This window comes from Trachinotus anak, unplaced genomic scaffold (genome assembly GCF_046630095.1).
Source record: "Trachinotus anak isolate AG129_WGS33_773 ecotype Australia unplaced genomic scaffold, CSIRO_AGI_Tana_v1 ptg000008l, whole genome shotgun sequence".
Classification (NCBI taxonomy): domain Eukaryota; kingdom Metazoa; phylum Chordata; class Actinopteri; order Carangiformes; family Carangidae; genus Trachinotus; species Trachinotus anak.
In genome coordinates this window covers 20,439,302-20,456,985 of record NW_027273859.1, presented here as the reverse complement: position 1 = coordinate 20,456,985, position 17,684 = coordinate 20,439,302, and the positions used below count along the sequence as shown (strand labels likewise).

The following is a 17,684-nucleotide window of genomic DNA, read 5'->3' as shown; positions in this document are numbered from 1 at the left end:
TGATGTTCTGGCCAGCTACCAGCTAGCCAAGCTAACAGTAATTCCTGAGCTGCTGCACTGACACCCTCAATCCTATCACCAGTTTATACTTGTGCTGTCTGTAACAGAAAAAGATGTCAGTGACAACACCTTTATAGTGCAGTTGGGTATATTGGTTCATAAAACAAGAAATCACTGCGACAGCTGGAGGTGACAAAGAAGTTGGCTTCTAAACATTGCTGCCAAGTATAAGTACTTTGGCAATATCTGAAAGGCTGACAGACTGACAGTCACATGGCAGTACTTTTGAAAAGCTCAGTTTTCTCTGTCTAAACTACAAAGAGAGACTGACACTGTCAAAGGAAGAGTTTTCAAAATGCTTACATTTAGGCATAGACAATGCCGGTTCGGTTATGCATGGAAGACCAAACGGAGAGAAAATTGTATTTTCAAATGTATTCACAGCACAACAGATGTGGTAGAGGAGGAGGGATGCGGAGGCAAGAAGTGAGGTAAAGAGGATAGAAAAATAAGAGGAAAATATGTGATGATAACAACAGAAAAAGCTGAGAAAAACCTGTCATAAATGAGAGAATGTAAGGATTCAATTCGTTAATCAGACAGTAAAACGCTGGAGTGTAATAAGAAAAGAGTACTAATGGATAGAGAGCGAAAGCAGCAGGCGACGGAATGTGGAAGATGGAGAGCAGGAGGTAGTACCAGTGCTAGCAGGGCGGTAGAAAGAGCTTTAACCTTTATAAATGTTGACAGAAATCTGCTCGCTGAGAAATGTTGCGCAATCACAACAAAAGCCAGCCGAGCAGAAAAGAACAGACAGGCGGGGGAAAAAAAAAAAAAAGAAGCCATGGACACACTGTCTGACTTTGCCCCTGACAGGTCATGTTTTCAATAAGCACGTTCCAAAGGCAGCGGAGGGTAACAGGGAATTGACCAGAGAACATAAGGACACGAAAAATACATCAGCACCTCTACAAACGACCGGAACCTCTTTCACCTTCACCACTCCTTTTTTTACAATCAGTAAATATACCTTCTCTTTCCTCTCTTTCTTCATTATTTCCATCCTTGTCTTTTTGCTTACCCTTTGCTTATTTCCATTTTAAAAGAAAATTCGACCCTTGGACTATCTTGAGCACTTTTCTGACAAGATAAGCTGCATCTGTGACTTGACTGTTTGTCACTACAACCCTATCTGGCTGGAATTACAATCCCAGAGGAATGTGACTGATTCATGCTTCACCACAGCTAGACTTTTACTCTGAGGTTTTTTTTTTTTCCCCTTCACCATATGCGCTGCCAAGGATGGCAACACATTACTGTAAATGGGGGCTATATCCATTGGGTTAGTCGAAGTCTTCCATCACACCGCGCGCCAGTTAAACTGTGGGGAGCTCATGAAATTCAAAAGGCAGAGCAGAAACAGAGCTCTTCACACCCAAATGAAGAGGGATGGAGCTTTCTCTTCAGCCTAAGATCCATAAGCTTTTACAAGGGAGACAGAGCAGTAAGCTTTTCAAAAGTATGCCCCATGGTCTAGCTTTTTAATAATGGGAATCAACACCCCCACCTGCTATGGAGATAAAACCTCTACAAATTCCACCCACACCCAAATCAAGTCCATACAGTTTTATTCAAACATTCCCAGTTTGACCTCTTTGCACATTTGCATTTCCACTGTCTAATCGGCTTTTCACCAGAGTTCAAGTTACTGTATGTATACGGCTGCAGATCGGCTCTATAACCATTACACAAGCATCATCTCATCACCAACAAAATACATAAAAAAGGGAAACCCAACCCAAACCATGAAAATTAGACCCCCCCCCCCACCACAAAATCAATAACCAGCCTCCTTACAGAAATCAACAGATTGAATTAGTGTTAATTGAACAAATTTCATTTACATTTCCCCATGCCACTCTGTTGCATCATACCAATCTGTCAGCGGCCTGTGTGCGCTTGTTTTCGTATGTGCATGTGTGCGAGGGAGATGTAATTTAGAGATAAAGATGCAATGTGTATGTCTCGTGTTTCATTGTCTCTGCGCGCCTTGCTTGTTGCCAGCACATATTCAGGGAACTGACTGGCTGCGATAAAAATAAGAATGCAAACTCACGGACTGCAAAAGTTCACTTATTAAAATTTTGGTTTCAGTCAGTCACTCCCGACTACAAAGTGGGAAATCGTAATACTTTGCAAGGCGAACAGTCAGCTCTCGTCGAAGAACGAATAAACCAAGATTTTAATTAATAGTAAAGACACAAAAAAGCAGAGAGTCAGATCAATCTAGGATTAGTTTCAAATGGCTAAAATGATCACTGGGGAAAGAATTGAACTCAACAACAATTTAATGAGACTGCATTTCCTTAATTAAGCCTGGTATTGCAATAATTCATCAAATATATATTTGTGATTAGTGCATGATTCAATTTAGCTAGTCTACAGTTACTTTCCCACGTACTCATTGAAACTGTCCATGAGTAAGCAGCCCAGGTTTATGACTAATGACTCATCCATCATCATGCATCAAAATATATACAAAATAAACAAACAACACACCTTTTCTGTGATGATACGATCAACACACTGTTTCCCTGTCAAAGGCAGACTGCACTTGTCCAATATCTTGTGTTTTCCTCCCTGAAAGAAAAGGATAGTTGGTTTAAAAAAAAAAAAGGAAAAGAAGAAGAAGAAGAAACTAGAAGTCAGTTGTTCGGTTAAGCTTGTCAGCCATGTCAAACAGTGTGTTAATACTTTGAGGGATGCAGCTCAAACTGTAATGTACCCAGGGATGCAAATGGTTATGGACACTCATCCTATCCCAAGTTTCCCCGGCAGTCATCTTTAAGACAAAAAGCACACACCCAAATGCCTCCCACGCTGCCTGAGCAGCACACATGACAGATTAACCCCCCCCCCTCCCTCCGTCCCCGTCATGAATGAAATCGGGCTTCAGGGCAGTAAATTTGTGCTCACCTGCTGCACCATCTGGACTATAGCTGGGCGCCAGACAGGCTCCCATTAGCAAGAAACAGCATGCTTCTGTGAATGCAGAATATTATGCTGCCTTTGCATCATATCGCTCTGGACTTTCTAAAAGTAAGCCAATTCAGTTGGATCGCCTACAGCTATTGTCACAAGCCCTGTGGGGTTATTCGCCTCCAGCTAGAGCACCGGTCTAACTAATCAGCTGTTCCTGAAACACAGAGTCCAGCTCTAGATTTGTATTTAAATTAGCCAAAGACGAGTGAAGAGGACATGGTTTGCGTGCCGAACCTCATCAGGATGAGCTGACCCTTAATGCTTCATAAAGAGGCATTAAGCAATCCATTACCAGAATTATGCCTAACCAGTCATAACACTCACACTCATTATTGTGGAAGTAGATACAAGGTATGCTGGTGGAGGTACTGACATGGGAAAAGGAAATTGTCAGTTTAATTTGGCCTGGATTATTGAGAAAGTCTTTTGAGATAAGCACACACTCACACACACTGTTACATGTACAGCATACACACCTTAGCTGAGTGCTCCATGGTGACCACCACCTTTGTTCCAGCGCTAGCCACCAAATCCATTGCTCCTCCCATTCCTTTCACCATCTTACCCTAAGAATGGAAGACAGAAATAAATATACAAGTTATATATGTAGCAGTTTCACTTATAATATTTATTTAAGAGTTGACAAAATGATACAATACAATCTAATTAAAACCATCATAACCATAACTACAGCCCTTAGAAATTACCACCAAGTTCAACAAATACAACAAAACATACAAAATAAGATTATTCAAGTAGATAATTCCAACTGCAAAAACAACTTCTCCATCAAAAATACATAAAAGTTTACAGAGCTGCTGTGTGGATCTGGGCCTTCAATGCAAGGTTATATTCTATTGTTATGTGCTCAATAAAGCCTAATTTCATCCCTTTTTTCTTACCTGAATCATATTTGAGTAGTTTTTAATCTCCTTGGTTACTTTAATGCCTTACTTTTCAACTTAATTGATAAAAGGAGGCAGTGACACAGTTTAAGAAACAACAGGTGCAATGCCAATCGAAGTACATATTTCAAATTATTCCAGTTTAACAATTCTAAACCACATATTTAGAAGTGAGACACAGGGTGAATATGGCCTTTGTATATTATAATAATCCACAACCTTGCAGAACTCAACAAAACTTTTAAGGGACCATTTCTCTGGCTGAAGGTAGTTTGATAAAAAGTAGCTCCAGTGAAAACTATTGGCAGCGTGTTCTGTGGATTTATACAGAGGAGCAGGGAGGCTGCTTCTGGCAAGACATGTTGCATGTAATTCATCTATGCTGTGAGCACCACAAACGAAATTACATTCGCTGCCTTTGTATTGGTGTGCCCGCAGGAATGTCACAGACAGAAAATTATAGCAAAGCTGTCTGAGCAGACAGACACCACTGGAGGTGAGTGATATAATATGTTTTTGTTTGTAATTGGGTGACCCAAACCTCCAAATGCAGAGGTAATTTGTTCAAGACTCTGAGATGTGGCACTTTACCAAACGGTCAAAAGTATTAAAGGATGCATCAGCGTTCCAGTAGCAAGTATTATGGTGAATTTAGTACCATTGTGAAAGTGATCTCGATCCTCTGAACATTTGAAGGAACTTACAAGATGATTGTGTTTTATTTGAGAGGGGAACCACATTTTAGTATCAAAAATAAATGGTGGCGTGTTTCTGGCGACAGAAAATATCAGCATCAAGTGACTGGAACCGTTGTCAATTTTTGAATGAAAGCTACTCTGAAATGAAATGATGCAGCTACAATGCTTGTGTTGCACCACAGTGACAGCAGCCGAGCATGCAGGATCAACAACTCGGCTTGTGTCAATCCCTGATTGTGTGTGTGTGTGTGTGTGTGAGTGTGTGTGTGTGAGTGAGTGTGAGTGTGAGTGAGTGTGAGTGTGTGAGAATGGTCAATGTCTCACTAATACACATAGGAAAAACTCTCAAAAAATAACATTAATGTGGAGACCTGCTGACAGGTACGGGCTCTGTGACATTCTGAGTATTACCGTCAGAGACCTAAAAAACTAGGTTAAATGCCAAAATCTCAGTTTGCAGTAAGTGCTAAAGGCTTGTGTTTCTTTTACAGATCACAGTCCCCACATGTGACAAATATCCAGGTACCACTGTTTCTTATTTTGGCAGAAAAATATAATGCTAATTGCAAAGAAACGTTTACAGAGGAGTGACTTTAACTCTTAAATGAGTTGTTTGAATAATATGGTCAAACTATGGTCTTTAAAACATGTCTGAAACCTCCCATGTAGATACCCAGGGCACTAAAGCTTTTTCTAGAGACAACTCAGTGTTGGAATAAAATAAATAATAGTTTTGTTCAAAAAGATTAAATAAAATCACAATGGGTTTATTTTAAAAAGGCAACAAAGGAAAGCACTTTAAAAAAAAAATCTGAATCAATCCGAGAAGCAGGCAATCTGAAAGATTATCACTGCAACAGAACTGTCAGCCGTATGAAAAACTGTCTTCAAGTCTTTCATTCTTCCCAATACAGAAGGAGTCCAAATAAGGAAGGCTGACATGCAGATATGGCCACAGGGCGATGGCTGTGTAACTGAATTAAAATCCCATTTGCTCATCAATCATGTGAAGAGCCTGCTTTGCTTTCTGCTCGATAACCAGAGGATATATACGCCAAGTGTGGTGCATCATAGGGATACTGTCTGCCTCCGGAGAGGCCAGCTGGGTGGAGAAGATATCAACAGAGAACGGAAGGAGGGCTGGGAGAGGGAGGTGGGGTAGAGGAAGTAGCGAACAGCACAGACTGGATATAGGAGAGGCTGCATTTAATTTCATATACTCTACTGTATTATCCTGTTGAGCAACAGTTGAAAGTGGCCTACTGCAACATGTTAGATAACACTCTCAAATAAAATCACCCAAATCAATGTTATTACAACGATATGCATTTTGACTTTTAACCTCCATACATAATCTCTCCACCTTTCTTCTTCTTTCTCCTTTTTCCCCCTTTAGTGTTTTCATTTACTGTGACTCTTGAGGTGATACTCAAAAAAGGAGACTGTGTGCTTTTTCATTATGATCAATGCTAATGCACTTTCTGAGAGTCAAAGGGCGAGGTAGTGTGTGCACAGGCCCTAGGGGGATAATGCTGTTTGACCTGACAGTAGCGAGTCTGGATTTACAGCTGTGCCTGAGCCAGACGCCTGCTGATGTACTTCACCTATAGCAACACGGCTGCTGTTGCTCAAAGGGGGAATCTGTTTTTGAAAATTAAAGCATCTGTGCTAAATTACCGGACTGATTGTGATCAATAAGAGTCAATGCAATAATAAATATTTGAAGGAACTTACAAAATGATCATGTTTTAATGTGGGGGGAATGAAACTTCTACTTGAACCACATTTTACTGTAAAAAATAACTGGTTAATAACTGGCGACAGAAAATATCAGCATCAAGTGACTGGAACTGTTGTCAATTTTTGAATGAAAGCTACTCTGAAATGAAATGATGCAGCTCCACTGCCTGCTTTGCACCACAGTGACAGCAGCCAAGCATGCAGGATCAACGACTTGTGTCAATCCCCGATTGTGTGTGTGTGTGTATGTGTGTGTGTACACAGTCAGATGTCTCACTAATGACACTGTTATATAGGAAACACTGTAACAAAATAACAGTACTGCGGAGTTGTTCAGACAGGTATTGGCTCTGTTGCTTACTGAGTGTTTTTGACCTATATTGCTGGGAGGATTGGAACTCGCTTTTGCCTGTGATTTACAGCTTGCATGTGGTTATCTGAGCCCACTTTGATCAAAGCTGCTCCATGCAGCAAAACTCACACTTATCACGATCTATACGCGTTTGATGAAGAACGAATTTATGAAATGGTGTGATGCGATAAGCTAATAACCTATTCCATCCTGCTGACTAAAATGATTATTTTTATTCAGTCCAGTCAAGCCTTAACTTTTGGTTGGCTGTCTGTTACACCTGTGTTTACTGGCTATGTTTGGTTTCCAGGCTTGTGTAAACCTGCTCGCTTGCAACCAAGCAGCCAAAAATTGGACATTTCTTGGTTATTTAATACTGGAGGAGATTCAGAGAAAACTATTTCACCAAATTGATTGCATCATAGGGACTCTTGAATATTAAGGTTGCCATAGTATCTGGCTTTTGACCTGTGGAAAGCACTGAAATAGAACAAATAAATTGTTGGAACAATACCCACAAAAAGAGATATCCTGTGCCTAAGTCGCCAACAAGAGCAGTGTAATTTACTCATTTAATTAACACAGCTTTGATGACATTAACCTTGCTGGTCTGACTGAAGCCCCACAGGTTTTTAATTTCCTCACCACTATGATTTTGTCCATTTGCCTGCTGTAATCTTAGCACCATGGGGGGAATCAAGGACACCTAGACACACTTCATTAGCAGAAACACATAAAAACACTCTGAGACAGCTCTCTTCTAAACTATTAAACTATTGTGCAACTACTCAAATACAGACATACTGTTCATAAGAACTGTTGTATTGTTGCATAACACATTACAGATGGCTTTATTCTACTCAAACGTGAAATTCCATTACACTAATTTTGAGAACTCAAAGGCACTTCTATGTTAATTCTGTAGTTATTTATTTCACTGCTTCAAATTAGAACCAGTAATGAGAAAATCTTCTTGCGCTAGTTCCCACAGATGTTACCTTCTTTCTCTGAACATCCATTTTACTTTCTTACTGGCTTATTGAACTGTCTCTTTGAAATTAATCCTTGCCAGAGGCAGATATATAGTAGCCTACACATATGCTAATGAAATAGGCGTTAGAGAAGATGTAGGTCGTGGAATAACCATTCATAGAATGGCTTTAAAAGTGAGAGATAATGTGGGGGACTGCAGGAGGCAGTATCAGTGGTGCAGAACCCAGATAACACAAGACTTCTTCAGTTGAAGCCCTGCTGCGGTGAAACCTATCATAACACAAAAGAGCAGAGACAATGACACAGTCAGTCCTACTCAACCAACTAGGATTTCTTAGAGAACCACCAATATAACACAACTAAGGCTTTTGCTACCAGACAGTTTATATAAAAGATAAAAAGATAAAAACCCTTTTATACTGTGGTTTACTACACATACAACACTGCTGGTCTATCTCTCTGTAGCAATTCAGAGTCTGACATTTTTTCTAGAGCAACCTCTGCATACAAAAAAACTGTGTGCATTCTCTGCCTTGAAAGGAACATTAAGAAAACAAAAAATGTTGTTGCCCTTTTAGCCCTTACTGTACAAGTCAAAAGGATGGATTATGAAACTAATGGCATACACAGTGGGCATTGGTGTTTCTGGAACATGCTACGGGGGCACTAGTGCATTACAAAAACATATTTTGACGAGCACTGGATTTCTCTTACTTGGTTTAGGGGTTGCTTTAATTTTTTCTTTTTTCTTTTGTGTTGCCGTGACAACAGAATACAATTTCCTCATTTGCTGTGCAAGTGTTCACTTTCCAGTCAGCGGCAGAGACACCACAGAAAATGACCCCCTTCACAATCCAAGAGTTCCCACTTACCAACTGGCTTCCTTTCTCTCCCCCTCAAATTCTCTGACAATCTCCGCTGTCTGATACAAATGGCTCTCTATTTAATAACATAGCGACGGTCCGCCACGAGCCTTCGTTACCCAGACAACTAATGACAAGAATCAGAGGGTGAGATGGGACTGACAGGAAGACAATGGATGTGTTGAAAGTAACTGGAAAGAATAACTGTGTGCAGTGTATAACTGGTGAATGCAGTGTAATCTACCACATGAAATGACAAATATAATTTTTTTTTTCCCAAAAATGGTGAGACTTAGATTGCACTGAACTTGAAATTCTAACCAGTAATGCTTGTAATGTGTGGCAATAAGTTAATCTCAGGTAAATTAGTCATGTTCCTGAGTTTCTGATTTTTTTTTTTTAAAGCTGCCAAAAAAATGGTCAGTGCAGCTCAGACACATTTGCATATATGGGAGAACAGAAAAACACAGACAGGCAGCGAGAGGTTTGTGCTCCTACAAATACCTAACAGGACACCTTCCACTGATGATAAGCTGGCAACCATGTCCAGGTAAATCTGTTTATGATATGGCAGAAAAGCCAGTGAACTTCTAAGTAGAAAACACCATGCTCTTAAGCAGCTCCTTCATTAAAGCTGCCATCAGGCCTTGTCATGAGCATTTGAGCTAGCAACTGCATTTTAATAGTCAGTAGACTGAACTATTGCAGCACTTAAGCTGCAGTTACACTGAGCCTCCAAGAACTTTGAATATATATTTATCTGATGTAGCGCTTGTTTTCTCAGGGTGAAGTCAAAAACTAGCAAACTTCATTTCTGTTTTGTAAAATTCACAGCTGTATTTGAGTTGACTGGATTCATTTTTTATTGCTTTGGTCAACTTGAGTCTTTCTTTATTTACAAAATCTGACCTGTTGACTCGTCTCAGATTGGAAAGAGCAAGAGGAAAACTAAAGTAGTGCCGCTCAGGCAATCAAAGTCCAAGTCAATGAAAGTCAAACACGGTTCTCATTTTGAAAACAGTGTGTTGCTGGCTGTTACAAATCTGTGAGGAGGTGAACATGACAGAAAACACAAGTGTCTGCATGTTCTGCGAATTACAGGGTGCCGGACCCCTACATTTAGGACAGCTTGATAAAGCTCCAGCAGCTAAGTGATAAAGCAGCACACCAAATCCAAAATGCCATGCTTTATTCTATTACCCCTTTCTCTCCATCTATTGTTTTTCCAGATGTTTCTGGCTGAGTGGAGATGTAAAAGCATTTCAAAGCCCTCAGCTGGAAAATGTTCATCTGCATTTTGCATATTAAAAGCGTTCAAAATCAACATAATCACGCTGAGAGTACTGCATCCCCCGACTCCTACGTAAAACATTTCCAATTTCACGCTATGTACCCATCTTTAGATAGTGAATAATTTTCATTATCACAGAAGGTGGGAAATGTAATTCTCTTCATCCATCCCTTAAAAAGAGGGGATAATGAAGATTGAAGCGTAGGTGAGGACAGAGGTATGTGTGCCTGTTTTGCTGCATCAATTTGCTGTTCAAAATGTCCAACACTAGAATGGCCAAACAAGATAAACTACCGTTTCTGAATAACAGCTCCAATGCAGGCCTCAAATATCTCCATAATGTGCTTAATTAAGCACCGGTTAATTAGCAATTACCATGGGCAAACAAGTACAACTGGAGGGGTAAAGAGAAAATAAATTAGGTTGCAAAATTTAGAGATCACCATGAACAACAGTATTGCTGTGCACAGAGCTGCCTTACATGTATGTGTGTGTATATATATATATATATATATATATATATATATATATATAATGTTTAATCATTAAAATCTCTATATGTAAACATCTTGAGCACTCCGTGGCTGTATGCACTGCTTAGAAGATTTGCATCTATAAAATGATGCACTGGTTGAAACAGCCTTGCATGCACATTTCAGTCAAGCAGAAAACAGCTGTGTGCCGGGGGGCATTCTGGTTGAGTCCTCCCACACTATGAACAGCCTTTTAATGGGTTCTTGACCTTAGTAATCACTGAGGACGACTGTGGCCAACGTGGTCTTAAGACCAATTGACCTGATGGAACATCCAGCAGTAATGTGGGCCACCCATTATACTACAGCACCCGCAAGCACACCTTGATCCCCTGACAAGCATATCCTCGTGCTCTTTAATAACAACAACCAAGGCCACCCTTCGGGTGACTCTGTTTCAATCAAGAGATTATAATCACGTTTGACACTGTCTAAAGATAAATTATATTTTATAAATATAACCAATACTTTCTTTTCCCGTAATGACCTTCAAAATCTTAACCCCGCTTCAAAATCATTTACTCAGGTTAGGAAACCTGAGTAATTCAGTTACTTAGGAGACCTGAGTAAAGGGGAATTAGTCATGATTTAACATAACATAACACATCCAGGTATTCAGAGCAGAGCTGAAACAATTAACCAATTAGTTGAGAAACTGATAACTAATCTGCAACTATTCTGATTACTGCTACAATTTTCAGGCAAACACGCCAGACACGTGTTTGGGCTTTGGGATTGACGCTTGGACAAAGCAAGCAATTTTAAGTTTTGGCTAGAACATTTTTAACTACTTTGTGTTATAGACAAAATGATTAATTAATGAGAAAATAAATCAGCAAATTAATCAATAATTTTACTGCTAGTAGTAGAAGCATTAGGAAGTGGATAATTTAGTGACAGTCAAACATATCAGAAGAAATATCAAGGGGTTTTGACTTGTGTCAGTCGGCTGTCTAAAGATAAAGAGTGAGCAGAAAAATTGTACAACTATGTAGACAAAAGTACACAACATGCATACCAAGAAAATATCAGAAAATCCAACAATACCACGAGCTTTGCATTACTAGAGCATGAAAACCTTTCTGCCACAAACTCAAATAAAGACAGACTATTATAGGCTTTAAAAAGCAGCCTTTGGAGCATGCCTATTGTACCAATGTTGTGTTGACTTCCAGCAGATGGAGAAGAAAAGCATGAATCTGGAAGATAGAATCACATGAGCGCCTTCAAAATGAAACTTACAGGGATCATCCAGTTGGCTAGGTCTCCATGTTTTGACACCTGCATGGCTCCCAGCATTGTCAGGTTGATGTGACCCCTGAAGAGAATGACACAACAGAAGAAGACAGCTGTCAACTTCAGATTCAGTTCAACTTATGAACTCACAAGTCCACTCCCCAAAAATAAATACATGCAGTATTGCTACAGTCACCCAATTTTTTTGTGACAAGACATATAACACAAACGCTTGACAATACCAGATACCTGATGACAGGACAGATTCTCACAACAAACTGGTAGTCTAGTAATGCAGTCAAAATAATAACCACCCTTTAATGTCTGCAGGCTTCTAGACAGCAGAACTTGTCATAAGTAAAATGCTAAAGCAACTGTGTATTATTTTAACTACTGTATCTTCTTACTACATTTTTGTCTCTACAATATCATTTGTATTTTGTATAATCACTCTCTGGTTGGTGCGGAGGTCTTCAGATCTGCTCTAGCTGCAACATTAATTGCCTGTTATATATCAATGTACAATATTTGCTAAATAAATTTAAGTGTGATTCTGTGGGCAAGATGGTTACTTGGTCTTCCTATTAATTTGTAAGCCTTTGTCCTCAGAGAGCAAGTCCTTTTGCTGTTTCTCCTAAATAAGGGGTTCAAAGTACAAAGCCAAGTGTCCAACATTGCCTCTAGAGCAGGTGGGGGCACGTAGAAGTCTAAATGTCACCCCAGTTCAATGTGGAAATTCAAGCAACATGTCTAACAATCCAATCCGTATGTTCTGTAGTGCTTCAGCAACTCTGGCCTCTTAACTGTGTGTGCATATCAGCGAGCGAACGCGCACACACACACACACACACACACACACACACACACACACACACACACACACACACACACACAAACACACACACACACACACTTGTACTTCTATCTTTGTGAGGACACTCGTTGACATAATGCATTCCCTAGCCCCTTACCCTAACCTTAACCATCACAACTGAGTGCCTAACCCTAACCCTGACCCAAACCTTAACCTAAACCTAATTCTAACCATAGGTCTAAAACCAAGTCTTAACCCTCAAAATGTGATTTTAAGGTTTCTCAAAAAGTGAGGACCGGCCAAAATGTCCTCACTTTCCCAAAATGTCCTCACTCTGTTAGTAAAATACTTTTTTTGGTCCTTACTATGTAGCAAGTACAAGTACACACACACACACACACACACACAATCAGCGTGGTTCCATTTGGTCCCCGACACTGGGACTGGACAGTGCTATTTATGAGCAGTATTGGATTTCCACTGGGTGGACAAACAGAACTGATGCTGCAGGGAGTGCGGGTGGGCAATCTCAGACAGCTAGTAAATCAATAGGAACCAGGGACCTTGGGAATGCTGTCTACTTGTATTGGTGACAGAAGCCATTTACTAATATCCAGTGTCTCAAATTGTGGCTGTGTTCTGTGGTCAAATCCTGCTTAATGATTACAGCTAGATTATGGTGCAGGTGACAAACTAATAAATTAAGAGGAAACTTACTGAGAAAATTATTTAAGTGTCTTTACTCTTGTTTTTTCTGTATAAACTGCACCGAGAAGCTCATTGAAGTGACTCACGGTAATATGAAAAGTATTAATAAGCTGTCTGCATGTAAATCCACGTAAAAGTTTTCAGAGCTTACCCTCGGATCATGGCAAATGACTCATCACTGGAGAAATAGGCAGCTCCAGGGAGCACGGTGACAGTCTCCTTTCCTACAGAACAGAGAGTTGATTTTATTTTAAAGAATATTGGGATTCATTTATCACAGCAGTGAACTCAGTTTACATATAAACATAATCACAAAGAAGGTAAATGAAATAACATAAGAAATTAAACAGATACATAAAAATAAACAAGCAGATAAATAGTGGAGAATCTGCATTTTTAAAGTACTGATGTGAAAAAGAGGTGCCAAATGTTAACGTTATGTTCCTATCACTTTAAATGTGAATCTGAATAAAATGTTCAGTTATCATAATTTAGTTAAACCAATGTTTCCACATCCACATTTTATACATACATAAGTGTATCATTGGGAGCTTATTATTAGAGTAACACTCACCAGCGTTAATCAGGTCCGCATCCACTGCTTCCTCAGTGGGGTAAGGGCCCTAAACCGAGAGAAATGGAGACGAATATGAACGCGCACACAGGCGGACAGCCACACATGCCACTCTCACACATGTCACTCAGCCTGACCGGCCATGATTTTTCAAGGGAGAGACAGACACAATCACATTTCTTTGATTAGATGAGACATTGATTTTCTCTGTGTTCAACAAAGGGAGCAATCCTTTTGGGGAGATGGGGAGGGGAGAGGAGGGGAGAGGAGAGGAGAGCAGTACCTCTGTATAACTGACACTCATAATTAAAAGAAATTTCGACAAATAAGGCATTAGCGTAGGCGCTCACATTCTCCTGTCAACACAACTGATTGGAAAGTCATTCGATAGCAGCTGCAGCAGCCTTTGTTGAAGGCTCAGCCAGCAAATAATGATTGTGAGAAAGAAAAATGGAAGAGAAAGTGTCAAACTGCCACAATCTGTTACATAACAAACTCAGCATATTTCAAATAAGGGCCCCAACTAGCAATGATACCGCTCAAATAAATGGCTATTCATTTTGCGACATGCTCAGAGCACAATTCAGTTTGAAAACCTTTACTGCCGCTTAAAATGACTGTCTACACAAAGGACAGAAAATATGCTGCTCGTTAGTTTGTTTAGCTCAGATTCAAAGCTCTGAAAAGTGAGGGGGAAGAAAACTCTCTGTTGGCGTCTTACCAGTCCCAAAATTCCATTTTCACTTTGAAGATGTACGGTGATGTCTGGTTTTATAAAGTTGCTGGCCAACATGGGGATACCTATACCAAGGTTAGCTGATTAGCTCTTAGTTAAAGACAGTAACAATTTCATTTGGATTGATGCAATGAAAATCATGTATGTACAATGCACAGCCTCCTCTTTAAACACCTGATGACCTTTGTGGGCTTATTCACATTCTCCTGAGTGGTTACTCACTATGGCTGTTTTCCTGAAGAAGGACAAACACCATCACACTGAAATGTAAAATATATATATATATTAATAATTTTCATAGTTTGCCAACACAATCAACTGGTGCAAAGGAAACAATTAATCCTTATGTTTTAAAAGAGTGGAAGCCAGAGCACAGCTTTCACTCTTCTCTGGCTACAGTCCAACACCTAGTTTGGTTTACTTGTGGTAATCAAAGTGAGGCACCCGGAGAGCAAAGTTATATGATTTTGTGATTTGCTCACTGCTTGTGTTCTTTTCAAAGGATACCATACATCCCGTCCTCAAACTCCAGAGCAGCCCGGCGAATGATCCTTTCACGAACAATATCGGAATCCTTCTTTGGTTTGGGCTTCTGTTCTTGGCTTTTCCTTACTGTGCGTTTCTGGAACCATGCAGAGGTACAGAGATATACAAGAGGAACATCATGAGAAGCTATTTCTAGTTGAGTACAATGACATTTATGGATAAGAACTAATATGTGTGTTTCTGAACAGTAGATTGAAATATTAAATCCTGCTACAACTGCTGAATCACAAAGGGTTTAACTCTGCACTTAATTGTTCGAAGATTAATCATGTATGTATCATTTTTAATAATTCAGCTAATTGGTTAATGAACATGACTTCCAATAAAGTCACAACATGCTTATTCATGCCTTTTATGTATAAATGCAAACCCTGAAAAGCCTTGTTCTGTACCTCAATCCTTTTCTCGTAGCTGGCTCCCTGGACAACCCTGTGGACATAGATGCTGGGTATGTGGATGTCCTCTTCCGCAAAGGTCCCAACATCCACCACCTCCTCCACCTACACAGAGACACAGAGTGATGAACTCTACCTTTGCCTGTAAAATGTCTCATGACCCCTGAGATTAAAGTTCAGATAAGGAAACCATGCGATGATTAAATTACACAACCAGGAAATAACCTCCACCTACCCAGCTATGAAATATAACAGATTAACTGATAAAAACCAGCAGATTTTTTTGCCAATCTGGATTTTAGGTTATTTGGTTTTTAAAGACTATTCCTGATAAAGACGAAATGGAAATGGGAATTTTTTTTAAGGAACTCAGCAGCTTTTCTTTCTGTTTGATATCAAATCCTAAACTGAGCTACAAACACCAGTGACAAGGACGCACATGTGGACATTTATTCTTCAATTATGATTTCACAGGTTAAAAAATTCTGCTCCTGTCAAGTCTTGAGAGAGAGAGAGGGTAAATATTTGTGGGAGAAGGTGTTGCTTTAATTCTTTTAGCAACACTGAGTCCAGCAAACACTGACTGTGTACCTAAATCCAGCTTGGCTGACTGAAAACCGAAGAGGATCATCTGACACTCCAAGCCCGAGGGGCGTAGCTTGATCCCTGGATCAAAGGCAAAGAAGAGTAGGGGTGTTTGGAGGAGATTGTATTGGTGTTGGGAAGACTTTAGTCAAACCAAACACAGAGGTCAAAACGACCTTAGACTTCATACTCCCCTATGTGGAAAACAATGTACAGCTACATATATTTTATTTATAGGTCTAATCCACAAGCTCTGCCTCAGGACTCTTTTACATTTCAGCTCATCTTATTCTCATTGTCTAAATATACCGTCATCACACTTTAATTACACTCACGTTTAATATTGCAACATAAAAGGGAAGGTATGCGTCTCAGATATCAAGCAAACAATATATTCCTGGCTCTGAGACAGAAGTGCATCACCTTTGTGTAGAAAGTGTCCAGCAGCAGAAGAGGAGTGTACATGAGGGGTTATTTCTGTCTGACTAACAAGACACAGATGGAAATGGCTATTGATTTAAGCAGAGTTGGGTCAACAAGGCTGAGACAGAGATCCCACCACGAGCGCACCTGCTCCCTCTTCCTTAGGTAACATTAGGAACCGCTACAAAGTGAGCCGACAGCCTCCACGATACAGGTGTTCAGAAATGTTGTGCAGTATGTGTGGGCTCATTCCTGCTGCACCATTTTTAGCCTGCTCTAGCTCCTAAAATTCACACAGTGCATTCAGACAGTATTAACAGTCTTTCTTTTGGTTTGCAGCCTCATGCTAAAATAAAAAAAATAAAATAAAATAAAATAAAATAAAATAAAAATAAAACAAAAACATCAATCTACATTCAAACCCCATAATGACAGAGCAAAAACTGAATTCAACTAAGTTTTTGCAAATTTATTAAAAAGGAAAAACTGAAATATCACACTGACTTCTGTATTCAGACCCTTTTACTCAGTACTTAGTTGAAGCAACTTTAGCAGCAATTTCAGCCCCAAGCCTTGAGAAAAGCTCTGCACACATGGATGTGGGGATTTTCTGCCATTCTTCTCTGCAGATCCTCTCAGGCTCAGTGTGGTTGGATGGGAACCCTCAGTGGACAGCTATTTTCAGGTCCATTGGGATGGTAATGGGCAGGTGATGCAGTGATGTGAGCAGTGCCTGGTTTCCTCCAGACAGTTAGAACTGAGGACAAACTGATGGTAGACTGCTTGCAAACTCCAAGCAGCTTTCATGTGTCTTTCACTGAGCAGATGCTTCTGTCTGGCCACTATGTCATAAAGCCCAGCTTGGTGGAGTGCTGCACTGATGGTTGTCCTTCTGGAAGTTTCTACCATCTTCACACAGGATCTCTGGAGCTCAGCTGAAGTGATCATCAGGTTCTTGGTCACCAGGGCCCCTCTCCCCTGATTGCTCAGTTTCTCAGGGCAGCCTGCTCTAGGAAGAGTCCTGGTTGTTCCAAACTTCAAACTTCTTCCATTTAAGAATTATGGAGGTCACTGTGCTCTTAGGAACCTTCAATGCGGCACAATTTTTTTTTTTTTGCCTCAATACAATCCTGTCTCTGAGCTCGACACACAGTTCCTTCCACCTCTGCGCTTGGATTTTCCTGTCATATGATTTCCTGTGAGACCTTTATGTAGACAGGTGTGTGTATTTCCTATTCATGCCCAATCAG

The 17,684-nt window shown here is 40.1% G+C and overlaps 1 protein-coding gene across 1 annotated transcript in view; it reads right to left on the bottom strand.

The window, feature by feature from the left end:
- Positions 1-17,684, bottom strand: part of oxct1a (3-oxoacid CoA transferase 1a) — a 43,174-nt gene that overhangs the window by 6,479 nt on the left and 19,011 nt on the right. The window contains exons 8-15 of the mRNA XM_071483390.1: positions 15,424-15,531; positions 14,993-15,107; positions 14,471-14,565; positions 13,750-13,798; positions 13,327-13,399; positions 11,660-11,735; positions 3,519-3,608; positions 2,560-2,640 (exon numbers count right to left, since the gene is read on the bottom strand). Coding sequence (XP_071339491.1) covers positions 2,560-2,640; positions 3,519-3,608; positions 11,660-11,735; positions 13,327-13,399; positions 13,750-13,798; positions 14,471-14,565; positions 14,993-15,107; positions 15,424-15,531 — 687 coding nt within the window. The remainder of the gene's footprint in view (positions 1-2,559; positions 2,641-3,518; positions 3,609-11,659; positions 11,736-13,326; positions 13,400-13,749; positions 13,799-14,470; positions 14,566-14,992; positions 15,108-15,423; positions 15,532-17,684) is intronic.